Here is a 14,361-nt window from a genome sequence, read left to right as displayed (position 1 = left end):
GTGGCCCTTTATAAATAGGTTAGGTAGTTTTCCTGGCATTGTGTCTTTTTCTAGGAGCTGTTAGAGTGCACTCTTGTGGAAAATTTTCCAAGCCTTCATGTGTAACCTTGTCCATTGTATAGCTTGTTTGAAAATGTATCTTGCAACAGTGTAGTAATCAGAATATTGTTGTGGAACTTACAAAAACCAAAACTAAACGTAAGAGCTTTTTAGCAGTTATGATTAACAACTGTCATAAAACTGATTAGGACACTGACTGATTTTGTGAAATATGCTTGCACAAGTATTCTTAGCTTGTAAGTCTCATTCAGACATATTGAATCAGCTGTGAAAATGCAATACAATAGCTCCTACAGGAGCATCTTCCTAACTTTTAGAATATCAAAATATTGAATATGGTATAAAACTAATTCAGATTATAGCATTTAAATTTTACCAGTTTCAACAAGAGATTGAAACACATTATCAAACCTCTGCCATGAAAATAAATGTGACTTAAAAGGGTTTCAATCTGGGCATTTCGTTTCAGCTGAATGTGTTAAACAAAGCATTTTATTTTAATATTAAAACTTGGTCTTAAAACAATGAACAACCACTTGCGCTATGCAACTCAGCCTTGTTTTAAAAGCCTTGCTAGAAATCAGATTGGATTTGTTGCAATAGATATATTTTCCTGCCTAGGAGGCTGAAGGATGAGGATGGAAGGATCGGGCAGAAAGGGAGAAGAGGATACAATAGTCATTGTCAATTTTTGGTTCTTCTATCAAGAGATTGTAAGAACCCAAATATTAGTTCAGTGTTAATGATCTAGAAAAGGTTTACAAGGGTTTTAATTTAATCTAAGTATAACTAATCATGTACTTTATGGTACAAGAGCTTATCTTTTATAAAAGATTATGCATATTGATGGCATTATATTTTCATTCTTTTTAAAAGGCAACAAGATTTGTAAAATGCTGTGTATACTTCTTCATATCTTGTATCCTCTTCCATGGAATTATTGTTCTTTACGGAGCACCATTACTAGAGTAAGTATGTCTCTTACAATTCCACCTGGTAAACCATAAAGTTAAATTTTAGAAATTTGCATTATGGATCAGTCTGGATTTACAGTGTCCCACATAAGACCCTCTAATGGAAAAAGAAGAAGCTAGGAGAATGGGAGAAAAGAAGAAAATTAATAAGAAGTGGAATCTTTGAGAGACCAAGAGAAAATGGTTAGAGGAGGAGGAATGGAAAGAAGGGATATATTAGTAGATTAAAGGAAATTGTATTAACATTGTTAATGGTATGTAGTCAATTAAGACATAAGGGAATTAAAGTAATATTGTTAATTGTGGATAATTAATTAAGTTAAATGTTCTCTATGTAAAAACTGAATTTGAGGATGTATGTTGCTTATAGTAAAATAGACCAACAGATGAAATATGAAATGATAATTTGGTTTAACTTTGAAGGGGAAATTAGTGATATTGTTTATGTTCTAAGAAGAAAATAAGTTTAAGATGAAAAATTTGGAAAGAGAATAATATGGCTGAAATTAGAAACAGAACTATAATGTAAAATGGATTATGTACAAGAGAGAATGTAAAAGAAAAGTGGACAATACTTCATTTATAAAGTATGTCAAAATTTGTAATAAAAAATAAAAACCTTGGAAAAAAAAGACCATCTAGTGGGAAAAGGTAATGTGGATTTGCTTTTAGATATGTAGTTCTGGGATAATATTAAATAATAATGAAGTCAAATATGATATGACCCATCTGCTTAGTGAACTTAGAGTTGATGATAAAAAAAAGTCAGTTACAATTTTGATTTCCTAGCCTCACGAATAAATAAAGATGATAGTGAACTAGTTTATTGCTGAAGTAAAGAGGGCAGTAATTCTAAGAAGGAATGTGCAGTCGAAGTTAGACAAGATAATGAGAAAGAGGATAAATTATGGATCAGATGACATTTAGTAAGATTACCATGGATCGCAAATAGCAGCAGCCAATCAATTCTGGCGCAAATAGGTTGATCATACAGGCATGTGTGACAAGGAACTGATGGGCTAGAAAAAAATATATTTAGCGAAGTTAAGAGAAATTAAGAAACAATATATATTAAGAAACAAATAACCTGGATAGATGTGATCAAAAAGATGTGGCAATGGTGAAACGAAATAAATGACTCTATAACAGTGGTACTGGAGAAACACCTGTTCATTGGTTCTATGTGTCCAGAGTCACAGGGCCATTGTCTCTCTGAGTAGGAAATCTTCCTGCATTGGCCTTTAAGGACAGCTCAGGGGAATGCCCTCCTCCGGTGGTTAGGTACTTTGAGTAACACATAATTATTATTCATTATATTTACATCTCACAATGCCATAGGAACTCAAAATAATATATACTGGAGTCTCCCCTAATTTTATTTCCAACAATAGCCACCCTGTAAGTTGGGTTACACTATGAGTGAGTACTTGGCTCTGAGTTGGATTGAATTTGACTTTGACTCCATTGATCAAAATGACATATTGGTAAAAATATTATTTTTTGTATGAACCTGGCCTATTTTAATATATTATTGTTGAGTTCTTAATGGTGTACTAAATTGTAATTCAGTTGTAGGTAGGTTATTCCGTCACAGGTTCTACATTTTACTGCTATAAATCCACCGTAATCCATTGTAGCAGTTTAATTGGCAAAATATAAAAAGAACCCAGAGAGTATTGGCCTTAGCAAATCAAACAGCATTTTTAGATTGTTTTTATCCCATCTTTATTATTTTTATAAACAACTCAGAGTTGAGAACATATGTATATACTGCTTGAAAGATGAGCAAGTGAAAAGGGTTTAAGCTCATGATGCAACAGGATAAATATTAAATTATAAAATATGTAAAGTGTACATATGCAGCTGAACATTTATGTGTCATTTTAAGCTCATTTTAGAGAATATTTTAATAGTTGATGCAAAAAGCAAACAAAAGTGTTATTGAGACCTGATCATAATGAAAACTAGGTAGGTTGAAGGTGAATTTAATCACCCCAAATTCCACTTCTGAAGGTTGCTCTGTCTCAAAATAAGTAAATACACACTAGCATTGCAAGAAAGACTGATACGACAGGGGAAACACTAGACATGAATTCCCCCCCCCTCCCTTCCCCAAAGCTTCAATTTGTCTTTGTAGAATATGTATTTATTTGTTTATTTTATTACTTATTTTGTATAGAGGAGCATTTTTTATCTTCAGCATGCAGTCTGCAAAGTAGAACTAGCCAAAACTAGAAACTTGTTTCTGAGTTAATGTGGGGTGTTTTTAGATTTTTTAAAATCCTATCTTTTATTATTTTTATAAAATAACTCAAGGTTGTGAAGATACCTAATATTCCTTCCTCCTCCTATTTTCTCCAACAACAGCAACTCTGTGAGGTGAGTTGGGTTGAGAGAGAGTGATTGGCCCAAATTCACCCAACTGTTTTTCATGTCTAAGGTGAAACTAAACTTAGTTTCCTTATTTCTAGCCTAGTCCTTAATCACTGAAAACTATGTACTATAGTAAAAACAACAACATTAAACTATTTTAAATAAGAAAAAAAATCAGGGTTGTAGGGTAAATTTTTTGATACATGATCATCCAAATGTCAGTATTACATTCAAAAATCTTAATTTTTGATGGGTTCTGAGCCAGAGTATTCCAAAGGTCTTCCTTCTTCAAATCGCTACTGATGATCACAGTATTATAGCAAGTAATAAAATCAGAAAAGCACTTTTGAGATGTGTGACAATCACTGTGTGGAAGTTTTGAGTTTCAGAATTGCGAAAACTCGGTTTTTATATAAGAGGTATAAACTGCTTCAAAATCAGACACTCTTTGTGTTTGGATGTCACATTAAACATTAATCACACATGCCCCAGATTATGAATTCAGAAGGAGATCAGAGGCATTTGCTCTTATTTTGAATTCATTATAGCCTTCTATGGTATTCAAATTTGGTAAACATGGATAAATCTCTACTGAGATTTGTTTAGATCTTCATTTTGGGTGACAGCGATACGCAACTTTTTCTAGGCCAAATGCCACAGTTGAATTAAACGGGATGTTAGGGACTACTTTCTAAAAACTAAAAGCTAGAATAAATCCCAAGTTTGATTTTAATGAACTTCTTTAATAATTAAACAATTTCCCTATAATGTTTATGTCCGTTAAAATGCATGTCATTTATTCACCGGATCAAATTACGAGTCAATAATACCTCATTTTTTTCTGTTGTCAACAGAGAAAATGTATCAGTCTTTTCAAATCATTCACAGTTCAGTAAACATGAACTAAGATTTTTTGATGAATCAATTAAATTTTACATGCACTAAAACAAATTTTACATTTTTGAAATAATAGATGTTCCAGTTCTTTAATCTGTGAACCATCAATACTCTTAATGTGAACTTTTAAAATATTCTTTCATTTTTAGAATAAAAATTATATTTTAAACATACAAATCCATCAAGTATATTTTTTTGTTTCTCAGACATAGCCAAAACATCTGGTCCACATTGATATGTTAAAATATGCTTGAGTTGATAGTTATTCCTCTTGTGAATTAGGGAGAAGTCAAGAAAAATGTTTAATCATTACAAAGTAATTGTATTCCAGAGTTTTCCCACAGCTTCCAATAGAACATTTTGTCTCTAATTGACATTTAATTTTAATTAGAATTTAATCTGATTAATATACTATTCAGTCCTTTTTCATAATTTTCCATCCCCACTTCTCTCATTATACTTAAGTTATCATTAGCTACAAATTTTAGAAATGTCTGGAGCAATCCTGTGGCTCAGAGCTCTTAGGCTATAAAGGCTTTCATTTATGCAACTGGCTGATTTCAGAAAAGCAGAATGAATGTTAATTACTGTTTAAGCATAATAGTATGTTTTGATTAACTGAACTTCAAGCAAAATTGAAGTTGTTTGATAACCTTTCCAGAGGAAGTAAATGATTTTGGAAACCGAGAGAAAGGCTAAGTTCATTCGTCTATGGAGATTCTCACTGATCCAGGGCACTGTTGTCCCAAGGGTGCTTTTTCAGGAGGCAATTGGACTTTCTTGTTTTTTCTTGTTTCTTTTAAAGACATTTCACTTCTCATCCAAAAAGTTTCTTCAGCTCTGATGGATGATGGAGGATGGAAGGATTTATACTCCTTGCAGAAAGCTGATCATTTGCATTCTTTTAGCGAGTCATTGAGACCACCTGGAGGTTTATCTGTGACCTCAGGGTCTCCTGAGTAGTGCAGTTGAGTATGGAGCCTTCATGGTTGCAGGATTTTTTTTTGTCCTGTGTCCCTTCACTGTTGAAGACAGGCACAGGCTGTTGAGGATGCATCTGTGTTGCCTGCATCAGACTGAAGTGCAAATGGTTCTTGTGGTCTGCAATTTTTCTGGAAATCCATTCATATTACCACATCTTTTGAAGGGTGTTCATCCCAAAGAACATAGCTAAAAGTCTATGGAGATTCTCAGACATCCAGGTCATTGTTGTCCCAATGGCTTCAAACCCATCTGCACTACTCAGATGTCCCCGAGAACACAGATTGTGGCCTTGACAACTGTTTAAAACAATGCAAATGACCAACTTTCTGCAAGGAAAATAAATCCTTCCATTCTCCACCATTCAGTCAGAGCTGAAGAAGCTTCTTAGATGAGAAGTGAAATGTCATCAAAAGCAAGAAAGTCCAGTTGCCTCCTGAAAAAACACCTTAGGGATGACTAGGTTCATTCCTACTGTAACCACTGTTCACATGGTGTCTGAACACAAAAACTTTACAGTTTATAGTTTTTACCATTTCAATGTATTTATCAAGTTTGGTCTTTAAAATAGCTTCAATTTTTTTTTCCAGATCAGTCTGGGAGACCTTCTTATTTGCAGTTCTTTTATCCACCTTTACAACTTTGCCCTGCTTATGTTTGCTGGGTCCAAACTTTCAAATGTGGCTGAGAGTGTTCAGTAAAAATGGGTAAGTTGCATGTGGTTGGAATTTGCAATGCCATTAGTGCTGTTGAGGTTAGTTATTTCTTTAATAGTTTAATCATAGTGAAAGAATGGTCATATTCTTATCTGAGACAAGGCATAAAAAGCTGCTGCATTCTGGCTTAGCAGCTCCAAGTAGTAATCTACAAATGCAGAACTGCTCAATGGCTCCTTCTTCTGCCACCAGAAGTAGTTACAATTGTGATTTCTCTTCTCCATCATTTATTTGAAATAGAATCCGCACATTTTTTAAACTCTTAACAAGCCAGAGTTTATTGCTTGGTTCCAACTTCCAGGTATGAGTTTTTTAAAAAAACAAACTAGTGGTTAGGTTCACATGTCATACTACATTGATACGGTACTTCTCTGATTTGGGTAAGTTGTTCTACCAATAGGAGGCACCAAACTGCAGAATTCAGCTTAGTGGGGTGTTTGAATTAGGCTTTAGCATTCAAACCCTAAATTGTAATGCAAGAACAAATCTGCATCATAATTTTGGATATGAAGCTGGCTTCTTATTTACTAATCACATGCAAGATTAACTGTGATTAATATGTCTAATCGCATAGTCTTATGCGGTGACTCAGTGGCTAAGACACTGAACTTGTCGATCAGAAAGGTCAGCAGTTTGGTGGTTCGAATCCCTAGTGGTGTGTAACACAACTCCCGTTACTTGTCCCAGCTTCTGCCAACCTAGCAGTTCGAAAGCACGTAAAAATGTAAGTAGAAAAAGAAGAACCACCTTTGGTGGGAAGGTAACAGCGTTTCGTGTGCCTTTGGCATTTAGTCATGCCAACCACATGACCATGAAGACATCTTCGGACAGTGCTGGCTCTTCGGCTTTGAAACAGAGATGAGCACCACCCCCTAGAGTCAGGAACAACTAGCACATATGTGTAAGGGGAAACTTTACCTTTACCTGATAGCTGGAGTCCAAAAGCTGAGGGTTTCTGCACCATTTCTTCACAATGCTAAACATTCTTATTCAAGACATTGGCTCATAATAAAACAGTCTAAATAGGTTTATATTATGCTAGTTAATTCTAGCGTGTACTCATTGTTTATTTAATATGTTTTGCTTTACTTGTAAAAAAAAATCTACTCTGAAAAAATGTTCCTAAGAGTTTGGGTTTATAGCTTGCATCCTTTTGATAACAACTGTCTTTGGGGAGGAAATTATTTTAATTTTTTTTGCATATTTTGTAAATTTCCTGTTAAATATAAAGATGCAAAACTAGGTATATGCTGAAGTATCTCAAAAGCTGCTTGTTCTTAGCAACTTGACATTCTGTTGAAAAGGTCAGATTTTGATGTAGAAACAATTTGGTTAAATGAGCCCTGAAATTTAACTTGTTGGATCTTCTCTGATAATGTCTTTCATGTGCTGAACCCATTTATCTTAAGGCAGCCCATTACTCCTCCCAATTCACATGTTTAAAATTTTAAGATTTCCTTATAAGCTTATACTCTTACTTGATAGATGCCTTTGATGGCTATGCTTTGCACACTTAGCCTTGGAGGTACTGTGCAGGTAGCTCTTGAGTTATGATGTCATGTGTCTGCATCATTTAGCGACAGCAGTCCTTTTGTGCGCCTGCCATTTTCAAGACATGTTACTGTATGCTGTAAAGTGACATGGCAGTGATTTTTTTAAGTTACTTTTCATCCAGAAGGCATTCAGTCATGTCAACTGTACAAGACTTAATTAGTCTCAGTTATTGTATATGCTTCTTCAGCCAATGCAAAATGATAATTTACCCTATAAAATGCTCCAGTGGATTTTTCATTTCTGGTTTGAAAAGCTGTAAAAAACAATAGTTGGCTTCTGAAAAGCACATATCTACTTTTAAAATACACTATATTGCCAAAGGTATTCGCTCACCCATCCAAATAATCAGAACCAGGTGTTCCAATCACTTCCATGGCCACAGGTGTATAACATCAAGTACCTAGGTATGCAGACTGTTTTTACAAACATTTGTGAAAGAATGGGTCGCTCTCAGGAGCTCAGTGAATTCCAGCGTGGAACTGATAGGATGCCACCTGTGCAACAAATCCAATCGTGAAATTTCCTTGCTCCTAAATATTCCACAGTCAACTGTCAGCTGTATTATCAGAACGTGGAAGTGTTTGGGAACAACAGCAACATAGCCACGAAGTGGTAGGCCACGTAAACTTGTCCAACATCAGTGTGTGACCTCACAAATGCGCTTCTGGAAGAATGGTCAAAAATTCCCGAACTTCCTGGGGGCGGAGCCTGTCGCCGAAGAAGCTCAACGGAGCCTCTCTCAGAGTTCTGGTCTGTATATCTAATTAAGATCAATAGATATCACCCCTTTCTGGCAGAAAGGGGCAGGCAGAAGCTCAGGTGCTAGGATTTATTCGTAGTTCACAGCCCTTTTTCTTTTTTTTTGGGCTGCGAACGGAGAAGAGATCCAGCGTAACTGAGCTCTTATCTCCAGCCAGTTCTTCGCAGCTGCCTTTTTGCAGCCCTAGACAGGCGATCCCCCCCCTCAGGACAATGATAAATTGCTTAAAGCAACTTAAGGCTAACACGAGCGGGTCTTACTCCTGTGATGTTTTTTTTTTATAACTATCTAAACACCAGCCTTGTTTTTCCTTTGAAACTTCTTTGTTCAACCGGTTACAAAATGGCGTTTTTACTGTGTTGGTGATTGATGATGTAATTAACCAGCTTTATCTCCCCGGAGACTGCTACTCATTAACAAGCAAAATCTACAAATAATTTATTGAGAACTGACCAAGTGAAGACACTGTTTATCTGTTTATTCTCAGCTTTTATCTATAATGCCTCCCAGGTCTAAGCAGGCAAAAAAATCCCCCCCGCATGTGCTTAAAGAACTTGTTAGTAAATCGCTGCCTTTGCCTCCTACACCCCCTACTGGAGATTCCTTGACACAGGAGCTTCTTTTTCAAATACTCAATGATTTTAAACAAGAAATCAAAGAATTTGTGCTGGATTTATGCGACAAAATACAGACTAAAATTGCCCAAATAAAGGTGGATATGTTTGAAGCTATGTCTACTTTGACAGATTATATCGAAGAAATGGAGACTAAGCTGGAAACTTTGGAGGAGGCTAATTCTAATTTGACTTCCAACATCCAAGCATTACAACAAGAGATTAGAGATACTCAAACACAACTTACAATGATAAATTATAACAGAAAAGCGTCTGCAATAAGAGTTAGAGGACTGCCCGAAAAGAAAGGAGAGAACTTGAAACAGACGTTTGTAGAAGCTTTCAGCCAAGCGGTGGGAGGTCCGGGATTCAATTTTGATTGGAATATTCGAAAAATCTATCGCCAGAATTCGTGTGTAGCAGAACAACGACAGCTACCAAGAGACATAATTATATACTTTTTCACAAGAGAATCCAGAAATGCGATCATCCAAAAGTTTCACAACAACAGGCTCCGAATCGATGGCCATGATTTGTTTGTCTTTAAAGAAATCCCGCTCCAGATGCTGCAAGCAAGGAGAGGCTATACTTTTTTAACCCAAGAACTTAGAAATCGTCAAATACAGTATAAATGGGAAGCTCCAGTTGGAATCACAGTTACACTCGAAAATCAAAGATTTCGTATTAATTCTGTTTCGGAAGCTCGGGACTTTTATTATAAAACTCTGAAGGCGGGGCTTCTTGACTCACTCGGAAATGCAGAAGGACAAGGTGAAGGAAAGACAAGCAGCAATTCACTTGGTTACAAGAAGGAGGGAGTTGTTCTCCCCCTACTGGAGAGGCAGAAGAGCGGAAACTGAGGATTTAGCCATATTTTCAAAGCAGCGGGACACGTGGTCATAAGGCAGAGGGTTGCCTTCTCTTTCCGGAAGGGCAGAAGAGTAAAGAATATAGATCCAGCGATGTCTTTAAAATACTTTCTAAGCTCTTGGACTGATTAAAATTTTAGAATTTCTGTCTGGTATGAAATGGCAAAGCTGTGTACCGATGGGGAATGGAAAGAAGCATTGCTTATTTTGGACAGATATTATACGGGACTTTTATAAGACTTATTTGAATTTCAATCCAAACTGCGCATGAATTGTTTTCTGTGAGGAAAGCGGGGACTAAGATTTATTTGAAATGCGGTTTGGGATGAATGGAGTCGGGAGGAGTGGGGCAGAAGGGAAGGTGGAGCGGGATATCGATGAAGGGATCTTGGGATTGAATGAAGTGGTATGGATTTTGGGCACATATTTTACGGATTTACATGCTTGAAGTATAATATAAAAAGCTCAGGATTTTAAAGTGAAGAGCGAGATCCTAATCTTATGGAATTTGGGCTTGGGAGGAATGGAGATGAGAAATGAAGGGTAGGAAGATGAGTAGCGAAAGTATGATTAGACTGCTCTGTATTTGAAGATAAATCGATTTTTGTATAAACTAATATTTGAATATAAGGTTAAGAAAGGCTATCTGGAGAGTCTACAGGAAGAAGGGGGTAAATATCAAAGAAGTAAGGGACGAGGACAAAATATAAATGGAATGATTTACACTGTTTAAATTTTAAGAATGATGGGAGGCTGAGCATAATGCAAAAGATTTTTAAATTTTTTTTATTTTTATTTATTTTTTCGTTTTCTTTTTCTTTTTCGGAGTGTTCTTTTTATTTTATTTTCATTATTATTGTTAATAAGATATTTTAGAAGGTGAATGGTACTGAACTATGCCGGGTGTGGGACCTGGGAAGTCGGAGGGGATTAGGGAGGGGGGTTCATTGGGGGTGGGTGGGTGGGTGGAGATATAGTTTCAATATATAGAATAAGAAGAATACACTTGTATACTGTTGATCCTTATCTTTTCTTTTTATTTTTCTCTTTTTTTTTTCTTTTTATTTTTTTTTAGGAATAGAGAAATGCACCAAAGTGAGAAGTAGAGGAAAGGAAGAGGGAGAAGTAAGGAGGGAGGAAGAGGGGAATGTAAGGAGGATGAGAGGGGAAGGAGGGTGAGGAAGGTGAGAAAGGAAGATAGGAGGGGAAAGGGAAGTAAGAGGGGTGATCGTTGGAGGGAGAAAGGAAAGTTGGAGGGGGAGAAGAAGGGGTGTATCAAAGTGATAGGTTATGAGTTGTGTTTAGGTTGGGGTTTTTCTTTTTTTATTATTATTATTGCAAATATTCAGTATATAAGTGAATGTACAAAATTGAAAATGAAAATGAATAAAACATTTAAACATAAACACAAAAATTCCCATAAACACACTCCTGAAACTTGTGGATAGCCTTCCCAGAAGAGTTGAAGGTGTTATAGCTGCAAAGGATGGACCGACGTCATATTGAACCCTATGGATTAGGAATGGGGTGTCACTTACATTAAGTTCATATGCGAGTAAAGGCAGGTGAGCGAATATTTTTGGCAATATAGTGTACTTGGTTTATTTGTCTTTAACTCTGAAAGTTTGGACTGAAATGATATGTTTAACTGGCACTATAATACTATTAAGAAATGTTCTGTTGCATAACAATGAATGTTAGCATCTTTACAGCTCAGGGAGCGATAGTTTTTATCATCTTTTTGTTTCTCATTTGCATTTTCTTCAGTTTCCGTGAAACTTCATTCCATGAGTCAGAGAACTCTGTGATATGTCAGTTTCATTTTTTTTCAGCATCTTTAGACACAGATGATACAGATGTGGGTTGAGAAAGCAAGTTGTATAATCATCTTTGCCTTAAGCCAAGTCAACCCTTAAGTATAAGAAAAATATAGATACATTTTCTTTTATAAAATAATATTAAATTCTAAAACAATTTCAACTTTAAATAAAATGTAAATATCTAGATTTTTTTAATATTGCCAATAGGACAACAAAGTACACTTCTTGTATTTCTGAATAGGCACAAAAAGGCTTTGGGATTTCAAAGTAATATTGATTGGATGATAATGATATTATAAAGATTATAATAGGTATAACCAGACAGCTAGTAAAAGCACAATAAAACAGGACTGGGTTCCGGCTGCTGCTATTGCTGGTTTGCTCAGGGACATGCTGCGTGCGCGCTTGATGCGAACATGCACAGTACTTTAAAAAAACAAGATGGCAGCGCTTATGGTGCCGCCGAGAGAACCAGTTCGGAGGCCTGGCAGGCCGAGTTACTACCTATGTGGACAAACTGGGCTGAACCAGTAGGAACCCACCTCTGCAATAGAAGTACTAAGATGAATTGAATTAATTTCTGAAAACATGTTTTTCTTTAAACCTGTAGCTTAGAAGAATCTAAAAATACAAGATTACAGAAGCACAAATTCCATTAGCTATCACATGATGGCATGACATGTATGTAGCATCTCAAAAACTCCCCTGTCAGAGAATGATAGTGAAAAAGGCAAATAGCATCTTAGTTTTATTAGGCAAATAATTTTGGCATCATGGATCTTCTGAAAGGTCTTGGAGAGTCCCAGGGATCTGGAGACCACATTTTGAGAACCACTCCTATAACAAACAGTTAAGTGTCAACGCATCTCTTTTCTGTATCGACTAAGTAACATCATGATAATTTTGTTTATCACATACACAAATTGAATTAAAACACCTGCAGTGTTTAAGGACAAAATTATTGGTGCCTGACTCAGTCATCCAAAGGTGCTTTTTCAAGAGGCAACTGGACTTTCTTGTTTTTCTTTGAAGGTGTTTCGCTTCTCATCCAAGAAGTTTCTTCTGCTCTGAAGTCCTTGTATTTTATATGGCTTTGGTCATCTAATTTCTGAAAGTGATAAACCACCTACAAAAGTTCAAAAGCAAAACAAAAATGAAAAATTATATAATCATTTCCGTGAAAAAAGTTAAAAAAATAATCGTGCTTTGAAACTTCTTGGAACACTAGTAGACATGATCTCCAGATCTTCTTGGAGCTGGGAGTTCCACTGTTTTGGTATTGCAGCAAGACATATATATCCTTCATATATTCCATCATGAGCACCTCAATAGAAGATGTGCACAAGAGTCTTTCTAGCTAATTGAAGAGAAAGAAGGCCTTATTCATCATAGGCAGATCGTATCATTTTATATTAATATAGAGAAGAGTGTACTCAATACTTGTACATGTGTATTTTGTAATGCCTGTGCTGGCTCCAGAAACTCAGCTTATATATGGAAGAGATTGCTTCTCCTCTTTTATGCTGGAGGCATAGAGTTACCAAAGTTTCTTCCTGCCCACCCAATATGTTTTCCTAACCAACTATTTTCTCTGGAGGGGGTGGAATGAAACTCAACCAATTTTAATTAAAACCCACCGGCTGCTATTAAATAAGCAGAAATCCCCTCAGACTTGAGCAGGGAGACATCTGGTTTCACTTGCAGAAAGCAACAGCTCTATTGCTTTTTCACATAAGTGCTATTCACAGTTTCCATAACCATCTGACAAGAATATAGATTTCACCTGTGTAAAAAGTTAGTGATTTTAATTGAATTATTTCTCAGTTGTGAATTTAAATTCTCAGCTTATGAGCCTTTTGTTCCCAGCTGAACATAATTGCTACCATAATGAAGAAATTGTGGTGTATTCCAAGGGCCTCACAACCAAATCTAAAATTAATTAGTAAATCTTGCTATGCATGTGGAATCCCTAAATTGCATCAGTGCCTCTGAGGATGGGATTCTTGTCCAGTTGAGATTCTGTTCCAGTAGTTTTGCTGAACAGAAAATATGTTCCAGTATATATGATGCAGCATTTTTGCAACGTGGTTTTCAACAAAGGGACATTTTTTACTATATTTTTTCTCAAAATTATAAATGATGAATATAAAATTTTGGCTCATCTTGTGATCTATTTTGTGTGCTATCAAGTCAACATTGACTCTTAGCGACCACGTATATTTTCTCCATTTGTCAATCATTTTATATATCCTAGTTTTCTAGGTTAAAATACAGGGATGGCTTTTTATTGCTTTCTCCCACGCAGTATGAATTGATGTCTTTGTTCTGATGATCCTCCGCCTCCAGCATCTTCCTATGTTGATCTGGTAACTTGGTTATGATTAGTGTTGCTGCTTTTATCTCAGCTCATTTTTTAAAAAACAAATTGGTGTTTTGCTCTGATGTTTTTAATCTCATTTTTATTATACAATACAATACAATAGCAGAGTTGGAAAGGACCTTGGAGGTCTTCTAGTCCAACCCCCTGCCTAGGCAGGAAACCCTATACCATTTCAGACAAATGGCTATCCAACATCTTCTTAAAGACTTCCAGTGTTGGGGCATTCACAACTTCTGAAGGCAAGCTGTTCCACTGATTTAATTGTTCTAACTGTCAGAAAATTTCTCCTCAGTTCTAAGTTGCTTCTCTCCTTGATTAGTTTCCACCCATTGCTTCTTGTTCTACACTCAGGTGCCTTGGAGA

The 14,361-nt window shown here is 36.0% G+C and overlaps 1 protein-coding gene across 3 annotated transcripts in view; it reads left to right on the top strand.

Annotated features, from left to right (window-relative positions):
* Positions 1 to 14,361, top strand: part of PIGF (phosphatidylinositol glycan anchor biosynthesis class F) — a 35,358-nt gene that overhangs the window by 3,037 nt on the left and 17,960 nt on the right. For all 3 annotated transcript variants that reach the window (XM_032216549.1, XM_032216550.1, XM_032216548.1), the window contains exons 3-4: positions 937 to 1,028; positions 5,876 to 5,992. In XM_032216549.1, the coding sequence (XP_032072440.1) occupies positions 937 to 1,028; positions 5,876 to 5,992 (209 nt within the window). The remainder of the gene's footprint in view (positions 1 to 936; positions 1,029 to 5,875; positions 5,993 to 14,361) is intronic.

This window comes from Thamnophis elegans, chromosome 4 (genome assembly GCF_009769535.1).
Source record: "Thamnophis elegans isolate rThaEle1 chromosome 4, rThaEle1.pri, whole genome shotgun sequence".
NCBI classification, from domain to species: domain Eukaryota; kingdom Metazoa; phylum Chordata; class Lepidosauria; order Squamata; family Colubridae; genus Thamnophis; species Thamnophis elegans.
The sequence above is the reverse complement of the archived record's forward strand: the minus strand, read 5'-3'. Positions and strand labels throughout refer to the sequence as shown.